This window comes from Ovis canadensis, chromosome 2, assembly GCF_042477335.2.
Source record: "Ovis canadensis isolate MfBH-ARS-UI-01 breed Bighorn chromosome 2, ARS-UI_OviCan_v2, whole genome shotgun sequence".
NCBI lineage: Eukaryota > Metazoa > Chordata > Mammalia > Artiodactyla > Bovidae > Ovis > Ovis canadensis.
In genome coordinates this window covers 245016436-245040684 of record NC_091246.1, presented here as the reverse complement: position 1 = coordinate 245040684, position 24249 = coordinate 245016436, and the positions used below count along the sequence as shown (strand labels likewise).

The 24249-nt window shown below is 57.9% G+C and overlaps 1 protein-coding gene across 6 annotated transcripts in view; it reads right to left on the bottom strand.

The window, feature by feature from the left end:
• Nucleotides 1-680: 680 nt before the first annotated feature.
• The window catches only part of AHDC1 (AT-hook DNA binding motif containing 1), a 65005-nt gene continuing 41436 nt past the window's right edge, over nucleotides 681-24249 (bottom strand). For 4 of the 6 annotated variants that reach the window (XM_069578903.1, XM_069578902.1, XM_069578905.1 and 1 more), the window contains 5 exons: nucleotides 21738-21915; nucleotides 16341-16452; nucleotides 16172-16209; nucleotides 10891-15792; nucleotides 681-1113 (listed from right to left, as the gene is read on the bottom strand). In XM_069578903.1, the coding sequence (XP_069435004.1) occupies nucleotides 10934-15718 (4785 nt within the window). In that variant the 5' untranslated portion in view covers nucleotides 15719-15792; nucleotides 16172-16209; nucleotides 16341-16452; nucleotides 21738-21915 and the 3' untranslated portion in view covers nucleotides 681-1113; nucleotides 10891-10933. Of the gene's footprint in view, nucleotides 2600-9747; nucleotides 9937-10890; nucleotides 15793-16171; nucleotides 16210-16340; nucleotides 16453-21737; nucleotides 21916-24249 lie in introns of all 6 variants that reach the window. The other 2 variants (XR_011254752.1, XM_069578906.1) reach the window with 2 other exon arrangements.

Below are 24249 nucleotides of genomic sequence, written 5' to 3'. Positions count from 1 at the left end.
GGGGCTAGAGTCAGAGACCCAGGGCTGAGGATGGAGTGAGGGGGTCGGGAAGCAGGGGGGCACCCAAGACCTGATTTATAATGGGGGATCCTCAGGGAGAGGAAACCTAGGGCTTGGGGGAGAATAGGGGTCTCAGAATCAGGGGAGACCCAGGACCTAAATCAAAATGAAGCTCTAAAAGGCAGACTCCCTGGACCTGGGTCAGAATGCAGCAGGGCCTAGAAAACTTTGGGGCTGAGACCAAGGAGCCCAGAGGCAGGAGAGACCCAAGGCCTGGTGTGCAAAGAGAGGGGCCCAGATGCAAAAGTGACACTGATCTCAGGCAGAAGGAAGAACTGAGGGAGGAAACGTGGCGGAGACATCTCAACTTCTCCAGTGACCCGGTGGATGGTGATGACCCCCAGCTGTCACCCCTTCCATTCTGTCCACCCTCATTCATCCCCTTTCACAAGACACGAGGTTGTTTTTTTGTTTTTTTTTTTTTGCTTTTTTTCATTTCTTTTTAATACAAACTTGGATCTTTGGGTGTGTCCTGCCAACAGAAAACAACAACAACAACAGAAGAGAAAACCCAAAAGAGTGAAAAATAAGAAAGAAAAGAAAAAAAAAAAAGCTCCCGCAAGAGGTTCTTCTCCCTCCCCCCCACCATGCGAATTTGCACACCACGGGACCACAGCAGGTTTACAGAATGCAATATACAATCCACGATTTATAATAAAACAGTATATACAATAAATAGGATATTGTTCATTTTTGTCAAACGACCTGTAGATAAATTTCTCAGTGCATACTTGCAGGGGCTCTGGACACCGTGAGGCCCCGCTCGCAACCTCTTGCACACTCGCGCGCGCTCGCTCGCTCTCTTTTTTTTGTCTTTTTCTAAAACTGTGTTTTGTTAAGTTTTGTACATTTTTAAAAAGTATTTACAATTGCTGGTTTTGTGCAGAAAGGGCTCACCTTCGGCTTCTGCGTGGAGGAGATGGGCAGGGAGGGGTGGGAGCAGGGGGCAGGGCTGCAGGGGGTGCGGGGTGGGGGGGCAGCAGGAAGCAGAGGGGCAGGCAGAGGAGGACGATGTGGACGCTGGGAGGGGTCTTGGCGTTGGTTTTCTGAAAGCTGCAAAGAAACACAAGAGAAGAGGCAAAACTCAGTGGCAAGGTGAGACCCTGAGCTCTAGGAACAGGGAGTCTAAGAGCAGGACCCCTCACCCAATTCACCCAGAAGTGAACTGCCTTGTTCCTCCTCCCAGAAAATTCCAAACGGCCCCGCTCATGAAACTGGCCTGCTTCTGGCCTGCTCTGAGCTCAATTTCCCCACTGGTAAAATAGGTGTGTGCCCAAGGCCCCCACCACTGAGGGAAAAAGGATGGGCTGGATGAGAAGGTGGAATTTCAGGCAGAGCAACCTGCTAAGAACTTGAGCTCCTGAGTCAGACACAGCTGAGCTCAAATGCTAGCACCTCCATTTCATAGCTCTATGACCCTGAGCAAGTCAGTGGACCTCTGTGGGCCTCAGTTTACTCATCTGTAAAAAGGGAATAACAGAACTATCCTGTGTATTTGCTGGGAAGATTCAGTGGTTCGAGGCAGATTACGGCCGGTCCATAAATGCATCATTAAGTGATACTAATTAGCAGGAGTCATTATCCTCTTGGGGCTTGGGCCAGCTAGGCTCTCCAAGTCTCCATTTCCTAATGTAACAGTAAGTTTAGTAATTCCTCCTACTGATGCTGTTCTGAGGAATGACATAATGGGGAGACAAGGCCCTAGCACGCACAGGTGTGAACTGCGGCTTTAATTTCTTCTAAATCCAACCTTCTCCCCATTCCCTATCATTGCCATTCTGTTCCTTACAGAGGTGAGGTGATGAGGAAGTCTGTCGGAATAAAGGAAAACAGAAAACACAATAGCATCTGTGTTGTCTGCAGCCCCTACCTTCCAGAAGCTCAGAAACTCCCCCAGTTCCTACAATCATCAGACACTAGAGATATCAAGTCACCCACTTCCCTAGATGGTCCTAATTACATTTGCAGGGCTCTGGGGACCTGATTTCCTATCCAGACCCTCAGCTTTGCTCGGGTGAGCAGGAAGATGTCCAATGGAAAAGAGGTGATATTCTCAAGATCTCTAGTTACTATCCTGGCTCTTTTGAGGCTCCGTCTTCTCAGAGCCCTAAAATTCACGCCTCCTATACTTGGTGAGTGGCCATGCCACTGAAATTAATGGGCAGGCATGGGAGGTGCTAGAACCACCTTCTGAGACTCCTCAGGGAGCCATCCACCCTCCTCCCCGCCACCCCCCTCCCGTAGAACCAGCAACCACTGAAAGCCTTTCCTCTCTTGTCCTCTTTCTTGGCTTCCCTTTCCAGTGGGGCCACATTTAAATTCTGCTCAGCCCCGACTGCTGTCTGCTGGGCAGTCAGCCCCGGGGAAGACTTTTGTCCTGAGGCTGGACTTGCCAGGACTCCCCTCAAGGGCCAGGGGAGCCAGGTGGACCCCTGGGAGGTGGAACAGAATCCCATCCTGGTGCATCCGCCCAGGTGGCTTGCAGAGGCGTGAGTGGGAGGGCAGGAGCTGTATCTCTGTTAGGCTGCCAGGTCTCCTGCTGGTGAGAGAAGGATGGAAAATTAGCCATAGGGGTAAGAGGTGTGATTGTTAGGGTGACAGCTGTATCACAACTGGGGAGGTGGGGACCTGGGGTGCAGTTGGGGTGGGTGCCAGTTCTCCAGTTAGGGGAGTGATAAACGGGTGGGGGGGCACAGGTTCTGCTGGAGGGCTGGGGGCATCTATCTGTAAGACAGCTTTACTGCAGTTGAAGAACAGCTGCCAAGCTAAGGAATGGCCGTTGGGGTGACAGATATGGTGTACTGGGGTGACAAGTGAGGGGGAGATTCAGGACGAGCAGCTCCAAACCACTTAACAAGCAAACTGTACTGAACCCCAGCCTCCCCTGCTTCCCCTAAGGGCCCCAGGGCAGGCTGGGAGCCTCTGCACAAATCCCTGTCGCCCCCGCCCCCCTCCAGCCCTTAGCCACTGCCAGTGACCCTCTCCAAGCCAGGTCTCCATGGTGATCTCAGCCCAGCAGGCAGCTCCTGCCAGAACCATTCCCGTGGTGCCGGCGGCCAGGCAGCGGGGAGGCTTTCTCACCCTCTGCTAAGCCACCGCTGTCTCACCTTCCTCCTCCCACCACCCTCCCCAGCTTTCATGACTTGGCCAGAATCTGGGGGATGGTGGGGGGGTGGGGGATGGGGAGAGAATCAAAACCAGAGGCTCCTGAGCCAGGAAGGCAGAGTGCTATGGCCATGTAGAACCCTGACCTCACTAGGTGTGACGCACCCCAGCCCAGAACCAATGCTGCTGGGCCAGGCGGCCCAGTGCTGGGCACTGGGGACAAAGCAGAGAGGAAGACGGATCTGGTTCCTGCTCAGGAGGGGCTCACAGAGCAGAGAAGGAAGCAAAGCAGACCCCCAAACCAGGGGATCACAAGGCATGGAGATGGGGGTACGGCAAGAGAAGCCCTCGGGGGCTCAGGGAACACATTTCACCCAACTTTGGTGGGAAAGACTGACTCTTCCAACTCACTGCTGAGCAGGGTGCCCAGCACACGCTGGGGTCAATAGTATATAGGGACTGAGTGACATAGCTGTGACCGGTCTACGTCCGATGGGAAAGTCAAGGTCCAGCTCAGGTCTTGCACACTTCCAGACGCCTCCTCAGACCACCCTGTTACCATAGCTACTGGGGCACTTGTCATTCCCTTCCGAGCTCCTCCTGGGCATCCCCGATGCCAGCACGTGGCTAGCGCCCCAGGACATGGGCCGTTGTTCACGAGACTTAACCTTTTAGTACCTCCATAATGAAGGGCTGCAGAGCTATATGCCGCGGAGCCTAGTACTCCAGCAGTTTTACCTAGTCTGTGGGGCCAGGCCTCTCAGTGGCCTCTGCCTGTCAGTGGAGGCTGGCACTGGGGGCACCAAGAGAGAGCTGAGTTGAACAGGAATTTAAAATGCTGAAGACCATGGATAAACCAGGCTGTCCAAAGAGACCTGCTCTCCCCAGCAAAAGGAGCACGTTTGTGCATTCATTCAAGCAAACCAGCAGAGAGGTAGTCTAAAATATAGCCCCAGCTTCAAGTCTCTACCCTCCAGAAAGGGGGGGGTTTCAACATCTTATACGACAGTGGAACAGAAGGCAAAGAGTGTGTGAGAATTTGAGAGACCGATCTGCCGTGTGACCTAGGTTAAGTCCTTGCCCTCTCTGGGCTTCAGTTTCTATGCAAAATAAGGCGGTTGAACAGGGAATGGGGGAAGATCTCTGGGCAGTGAGATAATGTGCCAAAGACAAGGGGTCAGAGACAAACCACAGCTACCCAAAGGTGATCCATCCCTTGAGGTTTTTCAGGCAAAGTCAGGCCTGCGAGTCCCTTAAATGTGGAGAGGATACTGCTAACCTGAGACCCAGAACACACCTGGCAGATGCGGATACTCTCAGGTAGGCGGGACCCAGACAGACATCTATGAGGGATGAAGCTTCCAACTGGGGGTGGGCAGGCTGTGGCATGGGTGGGTGGGGCTCTCCCTGCCCCAGTTTTTTTCAAAATCCACCCACCAGTGACCAGAGGCATGCCTTAAACTCTAGTTCTGCCTGTCATTCCCTTTGGGGACCCTCCCTTGCTTCCCTCCACTACTGGGCACATGGAGGGATGCTAATGAGACCAAGCGGGGTTTACACCCATGGCTGCCCACCCAGCTTGTGACCTTGTGTGTATCTCTCACCTCTCGGAGCCTCACACTCCTTACCTCCTTACCCCTGAGAGGAGGCTATACATGTCCCCCTAACACCCCTCTCTCTCTTTCCAAAGGGAGATGCCTGTGCCAGGTCAGGTGTCACCCACAGGTAATGTGTTGGGCATGCAACTGAATGGAAGCTGAGAAGTGGCAAGAACGTGGACCTGGGTGACCCCAAGGGTCCTTTCTGGCTCTTTGTTTTGTGATTTCCTGCTTGGGTGGCTGGGCGAGTCCCTCTTCCTCTCTACAAACTTGGAGGGGCTGCACTTGGAGAATTCCAAGAGCCACGAGAGTTGGAACTGGTTCATTTACACACCCCACCCTTGCTTGATCCTTGGGAGTGTATCTGGTAACAGCGGGGTTGAGAGAAACCAGCTCATGTCTGTTCCCCGAGGCCTAACCCGTTCTCTCTCAGTTCTCCCTGGTCTACATGCCCTTCTTTGACTCAAGGTTGGGGTGGGGGTGGGGGGAACTCTGACCCCTGAAGTGTCCCAGGCACGATGAGACACCGAGGGGACAGTGCACAGAAATGAGTAACCCGCCTAAAGGAGCTGATGGCGCAGTGAGGAAGTCATTCCCAGGAAGAGCTGTCACAGCTGCATAAAGGGCTGCAGATTAACTGTGCCTGGGAAGGATCCTGGAAAGCTTCTTGGAGGAGGTGGTGTCTGAGTGAAAGATAGGACCTGACAGGTGGGAGATGGATGATGGCTAGGAAAGGGCACCCCAGGCCAGGGAACAGCCAACGCAAAGGTGCAGGCACGCTGGGAAGGGGCCTGGAAAGCTCTCCAGACCCCAGTCTAGGGCTGGGAAGGGAGGATGTGCGCGGCCTCGAATGCCTAGAACACCAGGATAGGAGGCTGAAGGGCTGAGGGGGCAATCAGAAGGTGTTACGCAATGAAGCCACAAGAGCAGATATGTCTGAATCAATTCATCCAGTAAATATTCGGGAGTGGGGAGCTGTCCAGACACAGCATCCCACAAACCTGAAGGATATTTGGCAGCCACAGCAGGGGTATGGGCTCCAGGGGAGGACAGATATTGGGGCAGAGACCTGCCAGGTGCTGGCTGGGCTGACCCAAGGTTATAGCTTCTGAAGCCTTGAGTTTGTTCAAGACTCATTTTGCTGCCCCGCCCCTCACCGGAAGCTCTTCCTGCCAGTCCTGCCCCTGGTTCAAGAGGGTGGTCTCTGGTATGTCTGGTGGGAGCGTCTCAGTCCCTCCCTTGGTGAGTGTTGCCCACATGGATGCTCGTAATGAACACCTGCTTAAAGGCTGCAAACTCCATGAGGGCAGGACACTGCTCATCTTGTTCAGTGGCTCCTTTAGCACCACACGCAATGCCTGGCTCAGGCTAGGTGGTTCATTTGTGTGGGCTGAACCCAGAATTAACCTACTTTCTCCTGCCCTCCGGCACCAACTGAGGGCACTATGGTAGCCAAAGATAGATGACAAAGTGACAGGAAATCTTTTTCAGATGATCTGGACTGAGACAGAACTGGTATGGGTAACTATGTGGAGAGTTTCCAGCCGACCTGGATCACGCAGCAGTCTGGGTCCTATTGCCCATCAGGCTTTAGGTCCGCTGGGGTGGGACCTGTGACTCACCTTGACTCTGGACGCCCCCAGGGAGGACTCAGCCCCACTGTTAAGGCATGTAACCAGGTGGAATTTCACAGTTTCCCAAACCCAAAGGCCCCAAACCTACATTAGAATACAAGCTCCTTCCCAGGAGGGATGCTGGGGAAAGCAGGTGAAGGAGGGCTGGCTACAAGAGTCCTGAGCTTGGAGAAAAGGGTCAGAGGTGTGTGACTCATGCAGACTGCGAGGAGGTATGTTATTCACTCATCTACCAACCACTGATTACGTGCTTCCTGCGTGCCAGGGACTGGGCTAAGTGCTTCACGGGTAATCTCATTTAATTCTCACAAGAGACACAGTGAGGTGACATGACTCACCAGGTCACATGGCTGGGAAGGGATGGAATCGGGCTCTGCACAGAGGCCTGTCTGCACCCACAGGCCTGTTCCCAGCCACCACCCTGCAGCCTCCCTGGGTTCTTCCGGGTCCGCAGGGATGCGGGGAGATGGGAGAGGAGGGGCCTGAGAGGGCATGCTCACAGAGGTTACATTTCCAGGAAATAAGGGCTCAGAACAAGAAGGTCTGAAAATGGCTGCAGGAGAAGCGAGAGATAGGCCAGGAGAAAGGACAGCACCAGTGGGGAGAGGAGTCCGGGCAAGCCTGCCTGACCCCTGAGGTGTGGGCCTCTTGCTCAGGGCCAGAGGCAAGATCAGGTGACCTCTTGAGGTTTCAAGACAGGGAGAGACAAAGCCCAGAGCAGCCAGGGCCTGGCCCAGGTCCGGGCATGCCTGCTGACCCTGGCTGACTGGTGGCCTTGGAAGCTGCTTCCTGCCCCAGCTGGTATAACCTTGGAGGACCTGTGACATTTCTCTTGGCCTCAGGTCCAGACCCAAGAGGGAATGGGGAAGAGGGGGGGATTCGAGATCCCTGAACACCTTGGAGGGGCCCTTCCCACCCTCACAGCCTGTCCCCAGGGTCTAGAAGGGGCTGATCTTCAGCTGTGAGGGCCCAAGGCGGAGCCAGTCTGTCTGGCTCTGCGTTCCATCTAAGGGACTAGAGAAGATGTTTGCCGGCCTGGGCGCCCCCCGCCCCCCTCCCCCTCTGTCAGCTCAGCTCCCAGACAGTCAGGGCCCACATTCCCCGCTCCGATTCCTCCCAGCTTTCTTCTTCTCACTCACACTGGGATGTGACCTGCCCCTGCCCACAGCTCCCTCTGCCTGGAACCGCCCTTCCCCCAGTCTCCTGTGTGTCCACAGCTTGCCTATCCTTCAAGGTTGAGCTCAGATGCAGCTCCTTTCACAGAACCTCAAAATCCATTTAAAATGTCAGACCCAGACAGAGCTGTGGGGAGCATCCAACCACTCTGTCATCTTGAGGGTGGAGGATCAGGGGTGCAGGGGACCAGCAAGGCAGAGTATCCAGGATCCATGAGGGTGGGGTGCTGGGTTCAAATTCTGACTCTGCTGTTTCCTACCCGTGGATTCCCTGGGCAACCTTTGGAGCTGCACCTGCATTCCGAGAGATTTGAATCGCTGATGGAAGAGGCAAGTACCCCGACCCCTCAGGCTGCTGTGAAGGGCCAGTGAGGCTGTGTTGTACAAACAGCCCAGCACGAATACATGTCCCTTTTCTTACCAAGGGACAGAGAGGTGACTTCGGGGCCATGGCCCACCTTCCTGGTGCACGAGGCTTGCTTTTCCCTACCATCTCATGCCCAGACGCCTGAGGCTCTTTGTGAGCTTGGGTTAGCTTCCATGGGCCCTTGAGGACAGGGGCTGTGCCTGGCATTGGGACAGGCATCGGAGGGTAGGTGGGGGTGATGCTCAAGATGCGAGGTTGAGCTCAGTGACTGCTCCTGCACCCAGTTCTGGGTCAAAAGGGCTCGCTGCCCTGCTGGTGAAGAGTGTGTCACTGTCCTCCTTGTTTAAGCCCTCTGTTGACAGTGACACTCCCACTGTTAACAAGCACCACTCCCTCTGTTAACTCTTCTTCCTTACCATTCTCCTTCCCTGCATCCCCAACACTTCTCACTCCCCACAATGCTTTTAATCAGTCCTTGGCACTGGGAGTGGGGGCTGCCCAAGATGAGGGCTTATGTGCCATCCTGGATGAAGGGGGGACAGCCTTCCCGCCATCACAGTCCAAGCCAGCACCATTGCTCGCCTGAGCTACCGCGGCTGGTCTCCCTCCTTGAACACCTGCCTGGTCCACCGCCACCTGCGGTACCCCAGCTCAGAACCCTTCAATGGTTTCCCATTTGTCTTGGAACAAACTTCAAAATCCTTCCAATGGCTGCATGATCTGGCCCTGCCTCCTCACCCCGTCATTAGTGTTACTGTCTTCCCATCAGGTCGTCAAAGCTGAGCTGCTTTTGGCCTCCAGGCTTTACCCACTGCCGTTCCCTCTGCCCCCCTCCCTATCTAGCTGACGCGCCCTCATCTTTCAGACATCAGCCTCAGCACCTGGCCAGCTGGCTGCAGACCTTTGCGGCCTCCGACCTTTTCTTCTCTTGCATGGTCCTTCCTATGACCGTAATTACCAAATGCTTTGTGTTCTTGTTTCCTGTCTTTCCCTCTAAACTGGAAACCCCCTGAGGACCAGGGGCTCACTGTGGTGTTCACTGCTGTGTCCCCAACGCCTGGCAGGCAGTGGGTGTTGGATGTATGTCTCTGGAACGACTGAGTGCCTCGGTCTGAGGACTAGTGCTGTCAACTCCCAGCTCTGAGTGGGGAGCCGGCCAGAACGTGGGGCTGGATGGTGTCCCAGTTCCTCCTGCGTTCAGGCCTCGCTGGGTGGTTCCATTATGTATCTCACTGAGCCGTGACCTGCCCAAACACCCAGCCCCCACACCGGTTTATTTTCCCACCCAGAGCCTGTGAGGAAAGGTTTTCAGATTATTTCACATTTTCTGGATTATCCACGAGACATCTTCCCTCCAGTGAGAAGGATCAAGAGTTTGACATTTTAAACCCTAAGCAGCTTCTCCCTGGCCTGCTTCAGATCTGTGGCTCTGCTGCCTGCAATGAGGTGCATGGGGAATGGAAGGCCATTTTAATCTTGGTTTGGCTTCATTACGAGGAAAAACATGCTGCCCCCAAGAAAGTCTGGTCCATTCTCTATGCCATGGAGAATTTCAAGAACCCAAGAGATTACCAAAGTCAATTTCCTTCAACAGATGGGGAAACAGAAGTTGGGGGGATGGGGAGAAAGGAGGGGCAAAAGCTTTGTCAATGGCACATAGCAAGTTGGCCAATTGAGGAATGGTCTTTCCCCAGGCCTCCTGACTCCCATGCGCTGCCCTTTGCCATCTCCATGCACCAAGGGAGCTGAGATCAGGAGGAGAGGGGGTAATAAGTTTCCACTGACATGACTTCAGGACCCTGAGTCACCTTGGCCTCGAATGGCCTTCCGCGAGCAGGGATGGGGCTTTCCAGAAGCCCTGTCATTCCTTCTCCAGGAAAAGACATTCCCAGGAGGCTGCAGCAGTCGCAGAGGTGTGGGGCGGGGTGAGAGGCTCAGACAGACCCCCAGCCCATTCCATCACTATCCACCATGTCCAGGTCAGTTCTGCGACAGGTCTGTACCAAGAGGGGGAAATGAAGGGCCACTAATGGCTGCATTTCTGGAGCAGGCTGTTCATCAAGAAAATGATTCCTTCAACTCTGTCCCCTTAGACCATTTTGGGGGCATTTCCCCCTCTTTTATTTTCCTTTTCTTGAACACAAAATCTTAAAGAATACTGAAGGAAGTGACAGTACCTGATAAAACAATATCGAAATACCTAACAATACTTAACTGAATTCTTAAGGAATGAATTTGGTTTCAGGAAAGGGCCTGGGGTTTTTTAGGTAGGCAACATCCTACCTGGGGACAGACCCATTGGCTGGAGGTTCCCAGACACTGAAATCCCAAATACCCCTGTGGAATAATAGCCTTTGAGGTACCCTGCGAGGCCAGAAAAGGACATCCTAGCCACACCCTCAGCCTGGCCTTTGTCAGACTGCATCTTGAATTAAATGAAGTTCCCAGGGAGACAAGGAAGCGGGCAGGATCAGTATCCTAGATGGGCCTTTGTGGGTAATTATCCAACCTGCTTCTTCCTTCATCTGTCTTATGCAGTGATGCAAACACCCTCCCTTACAAGAGGTCAAGTGATAAGTGTGTGCTGGGACTCAGGTGGTCCCTGCTCAGGACCGAGCGTGGCTAAGGAGAATGGACACCTGATGAACCAAACCAGACTGCCCTACTCAGTCCTCCAGCCATTTAAAAAATGGGACCCCTGAATGTCTAAGCCCCAGGCTGGGTTCCCCACCCAAGCACTCACCTCCTCCCTAAGACTGTTTCCAACAGCTAATGCCAGACCCCTTGAATCCCAACTCCCTGCTCTGTTGTTGGGTCCCCAGTCTTGCCCTCCAGTCCTTCTGGCTCGTGGCCATCCTTCTGCCCCCTGCCCAAGCTCTAATGTCTTCACGCCTCCCCAGCCCCAGCCCCCAGGCTTCTTCTGCCCACTGCACCCACATCCTCAGACTCACCCAGGAACAAAACCTCGAGGTCCAGTCGGCACTTCAGTTGGCACTACAGGGAGGTGACGGTGAATGTGTCCTCAGGGTGAGGCTCCGCCATGGGCCCCAGGAAGCCGCTCTTGGGGCCCCCACCCAGGCCGGGATGCGCCTGCGGCATAAAGCCTGGATACCTGTAGGCGGTATCCTGCAGGGGCAGCAGCGAGTCCCTCGGCACGGGGGACAGGGTCAAGTCACTAAGAAGTGGGCAGCCATAGGCAGCAGCGGCTGCAGCGGGGCCACGGGGTGGGCCGGGCGGCCGGGCCATCTCCAGAGGCTCCTTGTCGGCCTTGGGTGTGGCCGGTGGGCTAGCCAGGTGTGGGGCACTGAGGCACGCAGCCTCCGTCCTGCCCAGGAAGTCAGCCAGCAGCCCCGAACCCACCTTGCCTTCGTAGGGTGGGCTGCGGGCAGCTGAGCCTGGCGGGTACCAATACGCCGTACCCTTGCAGCTGGGGGAGTCATAGTGAGGCTGGCCCAGCGGCAGGTCCCGGCAGCTCAGGTGGGCCTGAGCTGCAGCCGCGTGGCCCAGGCTGGCCCCCTGAAGCCCATGCTTGAGGGGCTCACAGGCAGCCAGCTTTGTGGGCGGCGGCCGCAGCTCTTCCTTGAAGCCCAGGGTGGGTGAGCAGGTAGGCGAGTACGCCTTCTGCAGGCCTGCGTCAAACACCGTGGGTGGATGGGCCAACGGCGGGAAATGCTTGCCATCCAGCTCAGGGGGCCCCAGGCTAGGTGAGTCGCAGTGGAAGCCTTGGCTGAACGTGCCGTCGGACGGCGTGGATGGGTTCATGGAGTAGGGTCCCATGAAGTCACAGGGGTCGCGCTCGCCCACACTGAAGGCCCTCGACTGGGAGGGCAGCGGGGACATGCTGCTGTCCCCGCTGTAGTAGTCCAGGCCGAGGTCCGGGCTGTCCTGGAACAGGGGGTTGACAGGCTGCGGCTTGGGGATGAACTTGGCTTTGGCCGCCGCCCCACCCCGCTCCTTCTTGGCAGAGCAGGCGCCACCTCCCCGGCCACCCCGAGGCTGCCGGGGCCCGGTGCTCCGTTTGGACGGGTAGCCTGAGGCAGTGGCCGAGGCAGACGACGGGAAGCCCAGATGCGAGGCCTCAAACAGGTCCACCTTCTTCCGCCGTCCACGGCCTGGCTTGGAGCTGCTCTGGAAGAGGACGCTCTGGTTCCAGTTGTAACCGGGGGCGGACGAGGCCTCATTCCAGTCCATCATCAGTTTCTCCAGGCTGGACAGGCTCGACTGGCCCTCGCTGCTTGAGGCCTCGCTGTTGGCACGCCGGAAACCGCCGCCGACCGGCTGATTGAATTGGGTGCTGTCAGAGGAGGACTCGGAGAAGGTCTCGGACACGGCCGTCTGCTGCTTCACCTTCTGCGGGGTGTAGTTGGAGATGTCCAGGATCACGTTGGGCTCGCTGACGTGGCAGTCGAAGCCAGGATTGTAGAGCTGACTGAAGGCCTCCGAGGCCCAGTCCAGGCCTCCGTAGCCCTGCCGGAAAGGCCACTGAGAAGCCCCCGCAAACTGCCGACAGTTCTCAGGCGAGGGCTGGAAGGACGAGGACGACGAGGAGGCAGCGGAGGTGGCAGAGGCCGTGGTGCCCTTGGGCACCATGTAGCCACCGGGCGAGACTGTGCTGGCCCGGCTGTCACAGCGCAGAGGTGTGGGGGCTGAACCAGAGAAGGGGGCCCCCTCGGAGCTGTTGAAGAAGGAGGCCTTGCTTGGTGGCAGGCAGGGGCCACCAGTGGGCGGTGGGGCGTAACCGGCGCTGTGGGCGCTGCTGGGTGAGGCAGGTAGGCTGTTGCCGCTGCCGTACGCAAAGCTGCAGTCCTTGCTGTTAGCGCAGTCCTGGCCAGTGAAGGGCTTAGCCGGGGCAAATACACTTTGTCCGGCCCCATAGCCGCCGTACTGTGGGGGGTAGGTGTTGGTGGGCGGGTGGGTGGTAGGTGAGCGGGCCACAGCGGAAGGTGGGGGTACCAGCTTGGGGAAGGTCTCTGCAGCCCGGCAGTCTGAAGTAGCCGGGGTGAGCCCATAGCTCGCTGCCCGGCCGGGTGGGAAAGTCTGGCGAGCGGGCAGCACCGGCTGGAAGGAGGGCTCAGCCCCAGCCCCGCCACTGCCCACGGCCACTGGGCTGGCCTTGGCTCCCCGGCTGGGGAAGGTGGCCAGGCCCCGCTGGGCAGGCAGGGCACTGGTGGGAGGCCCTGCGTAGGTGCCTGATGCCTTCCGGGACTCTGGCCGAGAGGCCGAGAGGGCAAAGTCCAAGAGGTCGGAGGAGTCGTCGGAATCGAGCAGGGAGCGGAAATAGCCGGTAAAGAGGTTTTGGCGCTCCTGGCTGAGCTCCGCCTGGCCCGTGGGCGCGGCTGCGCTGTAGTAGCTGCCACGGCCTGAAGCCCCGCTCTCTAGCCCAGTGGAGGCAAAGGCCCGGGCCTCGGTCCCCTGGAACCCACAGTTTCGGCCAGCCTGCCCACCTGGGTGCCCGTGGTGAGGGGCCCAGCCGCCACCCTTGTCCCCAGCCCACTCAGTGCCTGCCTCCCCAAAGCCGGGGCCGCTGGGCACCTGCTCTGGGAACAGAGTCCCGTTCTTCCGGGACCGCCTCTTGCGTTTCGGCTTCCCAGTCACCGCATCCACCTCCCCCCGGCCTCGCTTGCGCGGGTGCCCCAGCTCAGTGAGGCCGGGGCCCCCGACCCCTGCGGCTGCCACGGCCACCACCTTCTTCTTCTTGCCAATGCCCTCAAAGAAGTCACTGAAGGAGCACCGGGCGGCCTTGGCTGCATGGCCCCCTCCCCGGCCACCGAAGCCGCCCGCTTTGCCACCTCGCCGGCGAAAGCCCTGCACGCGATGCAGGAAGTGGGAGATGCTCTGGGTGTCGGGCGCCTGGTGCACGGACTCGGGTTCGCTGGGCGTCCAGCAGCGGGGTGGGGAGCAGCGCCCAGCGCACTGGCTCTGGCGGTTCAGGAAGGCCAGCTTGGCGAGGACGTCTGAGTACTCGGCCTTGCTGTCGTTGGCGTCCGCCGCGTAGGACGGCTGGGGGGACGCCAGCTTCTGCTTCCGCCGCCGGCGCTTCTTCACCTCTGGCATGGCCATGCTGGCTGCTGCCACGGTGGCCGCCTCGGCTGCCACCACCACCGGCTCCTTGGGCTTGCCGGGGCCCAGCAGCAGGTTCTTGGGAGGGCGGCCGCGCTTCCGCTTGAGAATGATGGGCATCTCCCCGGGCGGGAAGACCACTACCACGTTGCGGCCGTTGTTCTTCATCTTCAGCAGTGGGGTGGGCTCCGCGGACACGCGTAGGCCCAGCTCCTTGCCCTCCACGCTCAGGCTGCTGCTCAGAGACGACACCTTGTATGTGGTCTTGTTTCGCCGTCCCAGGGACACGGGGATCTTGGCCATCTTCACCACCATGCGCCGGACACCCCGGCACTTGCTTTTGCGGGGAGGGACCACCGGGGTCTGGGAGGCTTCGGGCTCCAGCTCCGGGATGGGGACTGGCCCGGGCAGGGCAGGAGGCGGAGGCGGAGGCGGCTCCACCAGGGCAGCAGCCAGCCCGGTGGGCATAGGCAGGGGCAGCAGGCGGCCCTCGGGGCCGGCATCTGCCTTGCGTCCCCGTCCGGCTTTCCGTCGGCGACACAGGATCTTTGGCCTATCAGTGCGCCGCAAGGCGTATTTGGGGTGACCCTCAGGCCCCGGAGGGCCATGGGGTGAGCACAAGTCCAGGCGCAAGGGCTCGGCCAGTGGGCAGGGTCCCAGGGGCTGCTGGGGCTCCAGGCGGCGGCCGGGGACGTCAAGCAACTTGGGCAGGGGGTCAAGTGCCTGCGGGTCAAGCAGCTGTGACTCCAGGGAGTCGGGCAGGGTGTCCAGAGCCTGTAGCGCCAGGCTTGGCAACCCCAGAGGATCAGCCAGGGGCTGCAGGGGCGGCAGCTCCAAAGCTTCCCCGAGCGGCTCTAGAGCCTGCGGGTCCAAGAAGCGGGGTTGGGGGTCCAAGAGCTGAGGCTCAGGCTCAGGCGACGGTGGCTCGAGGGCCTGGGCCTCCAGCAGCTGGGCCTCGGGGCAAGTGAGGGAGGCCAGCTCACTAAGGATGTCAGCATCAGCAAGTTCTGAGTAATCGGGCCCGTCGGGCTCAGGCTCTGGTGGCAGACCCGTGGCCGCGGCCGTGGCTCCGGGACTGTGGCCTTGGCCAGGCTGGGGGCTATCCCGAGGCTCAGGCTCAGGCTCGTACAGCGGGTGGCTGGGCCTCTCGGACTTGGCGTGGGGGGTGGCCCGCTCCTCTGGGCTTCGGATGCTGTTGGCCAGGCTAGGGGAGGAGAAGAAGCTGTACTGCAGGTCCCCGGGGGGTGGGGCGGGGGGGCGGCTGAGACGGAGACCACCACAGTCCAGGTGCACGCCGCTGTGCTGCAGGTCCTGGGAGAGCCGGGTCAGGTCCTTCATGATGTCGATCAGCTGGACCACTGGACGCAGGGTCGCCCGCCCGTTGTCCCAGCGCCTTCGGGAGCTGCTGCTGCTGTCTCCCGCGGGTGTGGGGCAGCGGGCCTGGGAGACAGGACGGGCTGCCCTCGGGGGCAGCGGGTCGTCCCCCTTGGCAAGGACTGGTGGGCGCCGGGTGCTGGGGTCCCGGCGTGGGGGTGGGCGCGGGTTCTCGGAGAAAGTGTGGGCGAAGGCCTTGTCGGGTGGGCTGGCAGGGGGCCGGGCAGGAAGCAAGGGCCGGGGGGTGGGGGGGCCGCCGGGGTAGTACTTGGGCTCCCGGAGGTAGTCAGGAGAGCTGCACACGGCACTGGAAGTCACCACCAGGCCCTGGGGCTTCACACGCATCCTGACCTTGTCCTCCGAGGGCCGCCGGGCGGGGCCGGGACTGACATGAGGGTGCGAGAAGCCGGGACCAGGACCTGCTGGGCGGGACAGGCAGCAGGTCCCTCCTTGAGCACCCAAGTCCCCATTAGCTTCCCATATCCCCCGTGGCCCCCTGCACCCCTCTCCTGAGTCCCCTCCCGAAGCCCAATACCTCTGGTGACCTTCAGCATTTCCTAAGTCAGCACATGCTCCGTGAACCCCCATGGGCCCCAGTTCCACTTCCTGATAGTGCCTCCACTTTTGTCTAGACCCGGGCTAAGGACTAGGGGAGAATAATTCACCTGCTTTTGAGAGGGACGCTCATGAACAGGGTGGAGCAACCACTCCAGATCAAATTTAAGGGCCTGGAGGTCCTGTCAAGGACATGGCCTCTTCCTTCTTGCCCCGTCCCCCAGGCGAACCCTGGTCACTCACCCTCGGCTCTGCCGCCTGGGCTGTCACACTGGAGATCTCTGTGGGTAACAAGACAGACAAGAGGCCATCTCAGTGGTCTGGGAGCCACAGCCCAACCACTGCCCACCTGCCCAAGGGGCCCCATCTCCACCCCCACCCCAAGCCCAGCTCCCCAGGAACTCTGGCTGACCTGGAAGAGAGAGGGCCCCCGTGCCTGGGGGCTCTGCCAGTCGCTGGCTGTCAGCTGGGGGTGTTGTGAAGCAACTTTGGCCTGAGCCCAGGCCTCGGGGCGTGGACAGCGCCTGGAAAGGACCATCGCAGCTCAGGTTTAGTGAGCACCTACTGGGCGCCAGGCACTGGGCTGGAAGCTGTCCAGGCATCGTTTCATTTAATTCTTCATATCAATCCTGTGAGGTAGGGGCTATTAATAACCCCATTTTGCAGATGAGGAAATGGAGGCTCAGAGATGAAGTAACATTCATTCATTCATTCATATACTCAGTATCTATGAAGTGTCTACTGTGCACAAACACTGGATAGACAAACACTGGTGAGACAATCATAAGTGACGTGATTATTAGTGGGATATGAGCAGCAGAGAAAACCGAAGAGCGCCTGAGGTCTGAGGTTCAACAATCACATCAGGAGTCAACAACAATAAAAGTTCATGTCCTGGGGGCACTTTACCTAACCCCCCCTGCAAACCTGAAATCAATACAATTACCACCCTCTCTTTTACAGTTGAGGAAATCATCCACTGGAAGGTAGTAAGCACCATGAGGGCAAGGATTTCCGCCCTGCTGTCCAGTGTATCCCCCAACACCACAGCCCAGAAATGTGCTTCAAAAAATATCTACCGAACAAACGAATGAATGAGGCACACAGAACAATCAGCCTTTCTCCATAAGGCTCTCTCTCATTCTTCTCCAGACCCCAAAGTGGGACCCAGGTAGGATGTGGAAGGAGGGAGGGAGATTAAGAATGTGAAAAGGGACATTCTCTGCTCCCCTGCCACCTCTAGCCTTGGCTCGGCCCTGCCACATACTTTCAGAGCCCCCTTTCTTTCACTTTCACAGTATTTATCAGGACTGCAGTCAATTACTTGTGTGACTGGCTGTTCAGTGTGTCTTCTCCCAGAGTGTGGGCTCTCAGGGTCAAGGACCAAGTTTGTCTTGTCTACCGTTCTATCCCCTGGCCCCAGGGCCTGGGCTATGGATGCTACGTAAACATTTACTGAGCAACTCCCTGAGCTGGTCGGGCTGAGTTGGGATTTAGATCCAGGCAAGTCTGACTCCCAAAGGAGCCTGGGGACTCAGGGCCCTGGCTGATCCCCAGGAGCTGGTTTGGGGGAGCAGGAAGCTGAATGGGCCCTGATCACTGGGAGGATCACTTTATACTCCACAGGAAAACAGCAGAGCTGATTTGGGGACAGTGGTGTGGGCGGGGCCACTTGTCCACGACCCTCTGGTGGGCAGCAACATGCCATCTACAAAGCACCTCAACATATATGACCCACTGCATCTTCAGTGAACCGGGGAGACGTGGATTATTACCTCCATGTTACAGAGGAAGCAGGTTCAGAGCAGTTGTATAACTTGCCTGAAGTCACATAGCTGCTAAGTGGCAAGATTTCTAATTCTGCCAAGTCCAAAGCCTTCTTCCACTCCCAGCTCTTGCAGTGCTCCTCTGGCCACTCCTGAAAGTGCTTCTTCTAGAGCTGCGGTCTAAATTAAGGCTGGGAGGAACCTTAAAATCACCTAACCCTTGGGCTTCTAAACCCTGGGCCTGGGGACCTGTGTAACCTTTCAGATATCCAGACCCTAGTCCAGGGAGTCTGATTCACAAATCTGAAGGGACATCTGGGAATTTGGTGGGTTTTTTTTTTTTTTGGCTGCACTGTGCAGCCTGTCGGATCTTGGCTCCCCAACTAGGGATCGAACTTGTGCCCTCTGTGGTGGAAGCACGGAGTCTTAATCACTGGACCACCCTGGAGAAGGGGAAGGCTACCCACTCCAGTATTCTGGCCTGGAGAATTCCATGGACTACATCCACAGGGCTGCAAAGAGTCAGACACGACTGAGCGACTTTCATTTCACTTCACTTCACCAGGGAAAGCCCTGGGAATCTGCATTTTTAATCAGCTCCTCCCAGTGGGTACACTGTTCCAGTGGGTACACTGTTCCAGTGTCACCTCGTGCCCCTCCCATTTTTCAGACAAGGAAACTAAGACCGGAAGAGGGAAACAGACTTTGCCCAAGACCACAAGATAGCATGGGGAAGGGGGAGCCCCAGTGTGTTGCTCATCCAAGCAGAACACCCCCGTGTCTCTTCAGGTCCCAGGCCGCAGCTGCTCCTCACTGTCCCATTTACTAGATCGCTTCGGGTTCTGTTCTCTCTCATGCCCGCCTGCAGACTGTGGTCGGGCCCCTTCTAGGCCAGGCCCTCTCTGCTTCAAGAATCTCACCGCTGCTCTTGTGGGAAGAACTGTTGAGTAAGACACTCACGAAGGAGGGAAGGGGCTCAGACTCTGGAAATCTCCAGGTCCTACTTCCAACAGCCCAGCTGACCCGAGGCTCCCACTGCCCTCTTGGAGATGCCTACCACAAACCACCACCCCTCTCTTGATGAGGGTGGGGCTCACCAACCCTCCCTACTCTGGAGACCTCCCACTGGGGGCCTGAGGGTGTGACCTTGGCAGAAGAGACAAACCGCCTCTCCAGCGGCTGCTTCTGTTCCACCCACCCGTGAAGACCTCTGGGCGAGCCGTCCTGCCAGACCTCCTGACTGTCCGCGGCCTCCAGGATCTGAGGGAAGCAACTGGCTCCCCTCCCCACCACACCCAGGCAGACGTTTTCTTGGACCCCCTCCCAAGGGTACCACCTATCCCCACGTCTGTGAACAAAGTCGCAAAGGGTCCACTGTCCGTCGTCTGTCTGCTTCTGGGTCAGTGTGTCTTGAGCCTGCCTGTGGGGACACCCGCCGGCTGGGAGGGGGGCTGGGGGCCCCAACCTGCTGCGCACAGTGTCGGGAAGGGCCAGCCCACATCCTTGAGTCCCCAGCCCCACCCTCCCCCGCTGCGGCTCTGACCACCCCACCCCTTCCCCAGCCAGCCTCCCCCTCCCCCACCCACAGCCTCCCCAGGGGAGCCGGGCTGCCAGCCCCAGCTCTCACTTCCGGCCTCATGACCCTCTCTCCAGCCTCCTCCCTACCCCACCCCCCCCACCCTGCACACACCATTTCCCTCCCAGCCCAGACCGAAGGCCCAGGGATGTCCTCAAATGGAAAACTTGGCCTCAAAGGGGGCTATCACTGCTGCAGTGAAACCTCCCCCCAGTCAGCTCCCTTGTGGGGGGACCTTTATTTCCCAGGATCTGGCCTCCCCCCCAACTCAGGAACTATGCATCACCCCCTCTTCCCAATTTCCTTCTCTTCAGCCCCCTCCCACCCACCCCTGAAGCTCTCCTTCTAACCTGACTCCGAACCAGAATCGTTACCAAAAAAATAACAATGATGAAAATAATAACGGGCAGCTGTCACTTATTTGGCATGTAAATGGAGGCTCAGAGAGGTTAAGCAAAGCCCTTAAGGACAAACAGCCATGACAGGGAAGAGTGTCTGCACTTGGGTTTGCTGAGCTCCTCTGAACCAAACTTCCCCACTGTCCAGAGAGTCAGCCCCCTCCCCCGCAGCTTCCTTGAACTGTCCTGGTCCCAACGACCAATTCTAATTTTTGACTTCTAAATTCACCCCCTCCTCTCAGTTTCTTCACCCCTCCCACCTAGGTCATTCAATGCACTACCCTCCCTCGCCACTAGGTGTCCCCTTAGAGCCACTGATGCCCCCAAGGGGAGCAAGCCCCGCCCCACCCCCTGGAATCATCAGGGCCACCCCCCAATAGCACAGCACACCCCACCCCACCCTACCCCCAGCCACACAGAGCTCCTTTGTGAAGCCCTTGCCCACCCCCTTCCTGCCCGGAGCAGGGCACCTGGCAAGCAGGTCTGCCCTAGACCCGCCCCCTGCCAGCCCCCTGCCCTGGGTGCCAGGTGTGTGGGCACCACTGCCAGCTCTGGCTGAACCCGAGGGTCACCCTGCCGGGTGGCCCTCCCTTCCTCTCTCCGAGGTCACCCAGGGACTGTGCTTCCCGCCTGCTCCGCCCCCATCCCCTCCTGCCCTTGGCCCTTCCAGACTCCTGTCCTTGTCTTTCCTTCTGTCTCCCGGAGGACACCCCTCCTCCAGCCCCACCAGGCCCTCCCCACAGCCTCACCACCGCCCACCTCCTTCCCCTGAGAGCTCCTTGTTCCGCCCCCCACCCCTCCCCGCCCAGGTCTGAAAAACTCCTCCTCCTGGAAAGTTGCTGCTGGAAAGGAAGTGACTTCAGCAGTTTGGCCACAAGGCTGGGCACTGCTGAGCCCAGCTCAGCTGAAGCCTTGCCCAGCCCACCTCCAAAGCACAAATGGAGCCACGTGCACACACATCCCCCAGCGTGTGCAGCCAGAACCCTGAACACACGCTTCCCTGGTGACACGTGGAAGAACCTCTGTGTACATGATCCACCCCACCCAGTGTGTACCCGTGTATCACCCCGGTGTATTCAGAGTCTTGTCTGCACACCTCTCCAGTGTACACTAGCACCCTGCCCAGGAACACCACCCAGCATGGTACACACAACGCTCTAGCCTCCCCACACCTGCACAGGACACACCCTGAGTCCTGCGCACTCGCTCTCATGTACCATGTATGCAGCCCGTGAATGTCTCCCAGCCCAGTCCCCCTAGACTTCTGTGTACAGCACCCTGCACACCTCAGGACAGAATCCTACACACGCCTGCTTGCACACAAGCTGGAGTACTTGCACACTAGATGCCCCGTACATTTACAATTGGGTACACCCGGCTCTGACATCCCCACCCTGACAATCCCGGGAGACTCCACCCCCCCAGACCTCAGGCCCCAGGAATGCTCTTTTGGAAGCTGGGTGGGGTCCCCAGGCAGTCTGGGCTCTAGGGAGCTTCCTGGAGCCTGAGGCTTCATGTGTCAGTTCGGGGAGTTGCCTCTGCAGGGCAGGGCCGCTCCACCTGGCCTCTGCAGCTCTCTAGCCTGCTTGGGTGGGCTCATCTGGGCCCAGGCTAGGGAGATGGTTCTTGCCCCCGGCCTTGCCCCATCTCATCCCAGGAGGGCAGCCCAGCGTACCTCAACTCCCCAGGTCCTCTCAACTTCCACAGACTCTAGGAGAGAGGGGTCCTGCGGGGTCAGCATCACACAGCAGGCATTCTGGTTTCTACCTCTGCCCTGGGTTCTGGTCACTGGGACAACCCCTTTCGCTGCCCAGTTCTCTCAGGTCATCCAGGTGCAGGTCCTCCAACTAGGAGGCAGGACTTGGGGGAACTGGCTGTATATCCATGGACCTTGCCTTTCTGGATAATGGGGAGTCTGAGTAAGTGTGGTCACAGTATTTTGATACTAAAGAGCCTCTTTTTGGCCTAAGCTGGGAGGGGAGGGATCCCTGATAGGACTGTGAAGGAAGTATCCCTGATCCCCACTTCCTGGGATGGCCAGCAGACCCAGCTTCTCTGTACACTGTTACCTGAGCAAGCTGTGCAGATAGGCCCAGCTCAGCAGCAAAGGCCTGTCTTCGCCAGTGATTCCAGGGTGGTCTCTTCGGCAGCCTGAGAATCACCCCGAACCCAGGGCCCTCTGCATGCACTTAGCTGGGCAGGCTCTGGGGTCCAGGCCAATAGGTAGACAGGCAGGCAAGCTCCCATCTGTGAAAACAAAAACAGCACCCCAGACATAAGCACGGATACAAGATGAACCAGACAGGGGGACCAGGAGGCCATCCTAGGTGGGTCTAGCCTTGCACAGAAATTGGCTCCAACCTCACTTCACTGGGGACTACGAACTATGTCTCGAAACCCCAGGCAATATCTCTGCATGGGCAGATATGTATGCATGAACAAGAACACATACACTATGGTGAAAAGAACCTGGTCTTGGGAGTCAGAATGGTCCTTGGCTCAACTTTCATCACCTGTGTGATCTCAGGCAAGTCAGTTAACCTCTCTGGCTCTCAGTTTCCTAATCTATAAAATAGGGAGAGTTTATGAGCGGGGAGAAGTGCTCTAGGGAAACTATAAATGTTAAGAGCTCACTTACAATGCAGGTGTGAGAGTTACTGTTCAAAGTGATGGTGACTGCAGATTTTCATGAGGGATGTATACGCAGCTGGCATTTACCCTTCTCCATCCGAGATTGGTTCTCTCTCGTTTTCTTTAATAACTAGGGCTCTCCTCACCCACTCTGCTTCCTGCCCATTTGTCTACCTCCCTGAGGTTTGTACTTGAACCCTGAGGGGTCTGGGAACCAGGCCTCATGGACTGCTTATAGGTTTTGGTTGCCTGGGAATGTGTGTGTACATGTGTGTTAAAGAGATCCTGCATGTCTGTGAGCATTCAGCTGTCTGGGTAAATGTACCTGTGTGTGGCTTCCTGGGTCTACTTAGCCTTCTGTATGTTTCTCTGTGTATTTCTGTATGTCTATGCAAGTATATGTGTGTTTTAAGAGTGCCCATGTATAAGACTGTGTGTGTGTGTGTGTGTGTATATTGTGTGTGAGCGCTGCTATTTACTAGAGCTGGTGTCTTCACTTATACATGTGGGTGTATCTGGGTCTGTTCAGTTCTCTGTGTGTGTCCAGCTGAGCCTATGTTCGCACACCTATGGGGACACACAGGTATATGTGCCTAATGTGTGACCAGGTATACCCAGCTGTGATTGGGGCATGTGTGCCCATGTGTACACGCTCTGCATCTGGCCGTGTCAGGAGCTGAACTGACTTCTGCCCATCTCTGGATGTGTGCGCGTTGGGGTGGGGAGGGGAGTGGACCCTCTACTGTCCCCACAGGTTTCCCATCTCAAGGCCAGTGACTGGGGGCACTGGCGTCACTGCATCAGTGGCGTCTCCCTCCTTCCCCCTGCCTTACTCTGGGTTTTCAGGCTCACGGTGCGGTTGGTCACAGTATCCCTGTGGGTCTGTTTCACCGCGGGCCAGCGTGTGCTTGGCTGTGACCCTGCGCGTGCGTGTGTAAGCCCTCATCACTGTGCACCTGTGTACGCCAGTGGGACCTTGTGCCATGTCACTGTATGTCTGCGTCAGTGTCAGCATGTGTGAGTCTGTGTGCCAGGGTGCGCCTGTCAGCACAGTGGTGCTTCAGTGTTCGTGTGATACCTTCATGCAGCTTGTCAGGGCGTGTGCGCGCGCGCGTGCATGTGGGACTCTGTGATAGTGTGTGTCTGTGTCACCGTTGTTTGTACGCCTGCTTCCCTCCTCCCTCCCTATCTCCTGCTCGCTCTCTCTCTGTAGGAGCCAGACAACTCCCCAAGCCTGGATTAGGGACAATTTATCCACAGGCAGAGAAGGAGAATTTCAACCTGCCAGAGCCTCCCTCCTCTGATCCATCCCCCCTCCCCCCATGGTTGGGTGGGCACAGAAATGCAGCCCGGCAGCTCCCAAGCCCTCGGGGAGCCCCCACCTCTGCAGCTCCCCAGAGGCCCAGGAGGGTGGAAAAGATGGAAATCTGGGTGGCCCCAGAGCCCTCCAGTGGGGGTGGCTTGGCGGCCCCCCATCCAGACCCCTAGAGTTCAGCTCATCTTGGCCCTGTTCTCCTACATATGGTGCTGGTGGTTGGGGGGGAGTCTGCATGAGGTCTGCCTGGCCCTGGGGGCTGGAGCGACCTGAGGAGTGAAGCTGCTCCCAGCCCCTCCCCAATCTGATATTCCCCAACTGATAACGGCCAGCTCCCCCGCCCCTTGAGATGGAAATGACTGGGGGAACTTGTGACTGTGCCCACACGGGCTGGAAGGCAGGGGACAGGATGGTGGGGGGAATGCGGCAAGGCGGGGGGGGGGGGGGGGGGGGGGGTGGGAGCAGGGGCTGAGCTGGGACTAAGGCTCCCTTCACGGTGCTCCAGGCGCAAGGCAGCATCACATGTTTCCCATTAGCTGCTCTGGCCTCCTTGTTCAGGGGGTGTTGGCTGGGGGAGATTTGTTCTGGTTGCAGACACCAGGCGAGACCACACAAGAGAGAGAGAGGAAAAGACA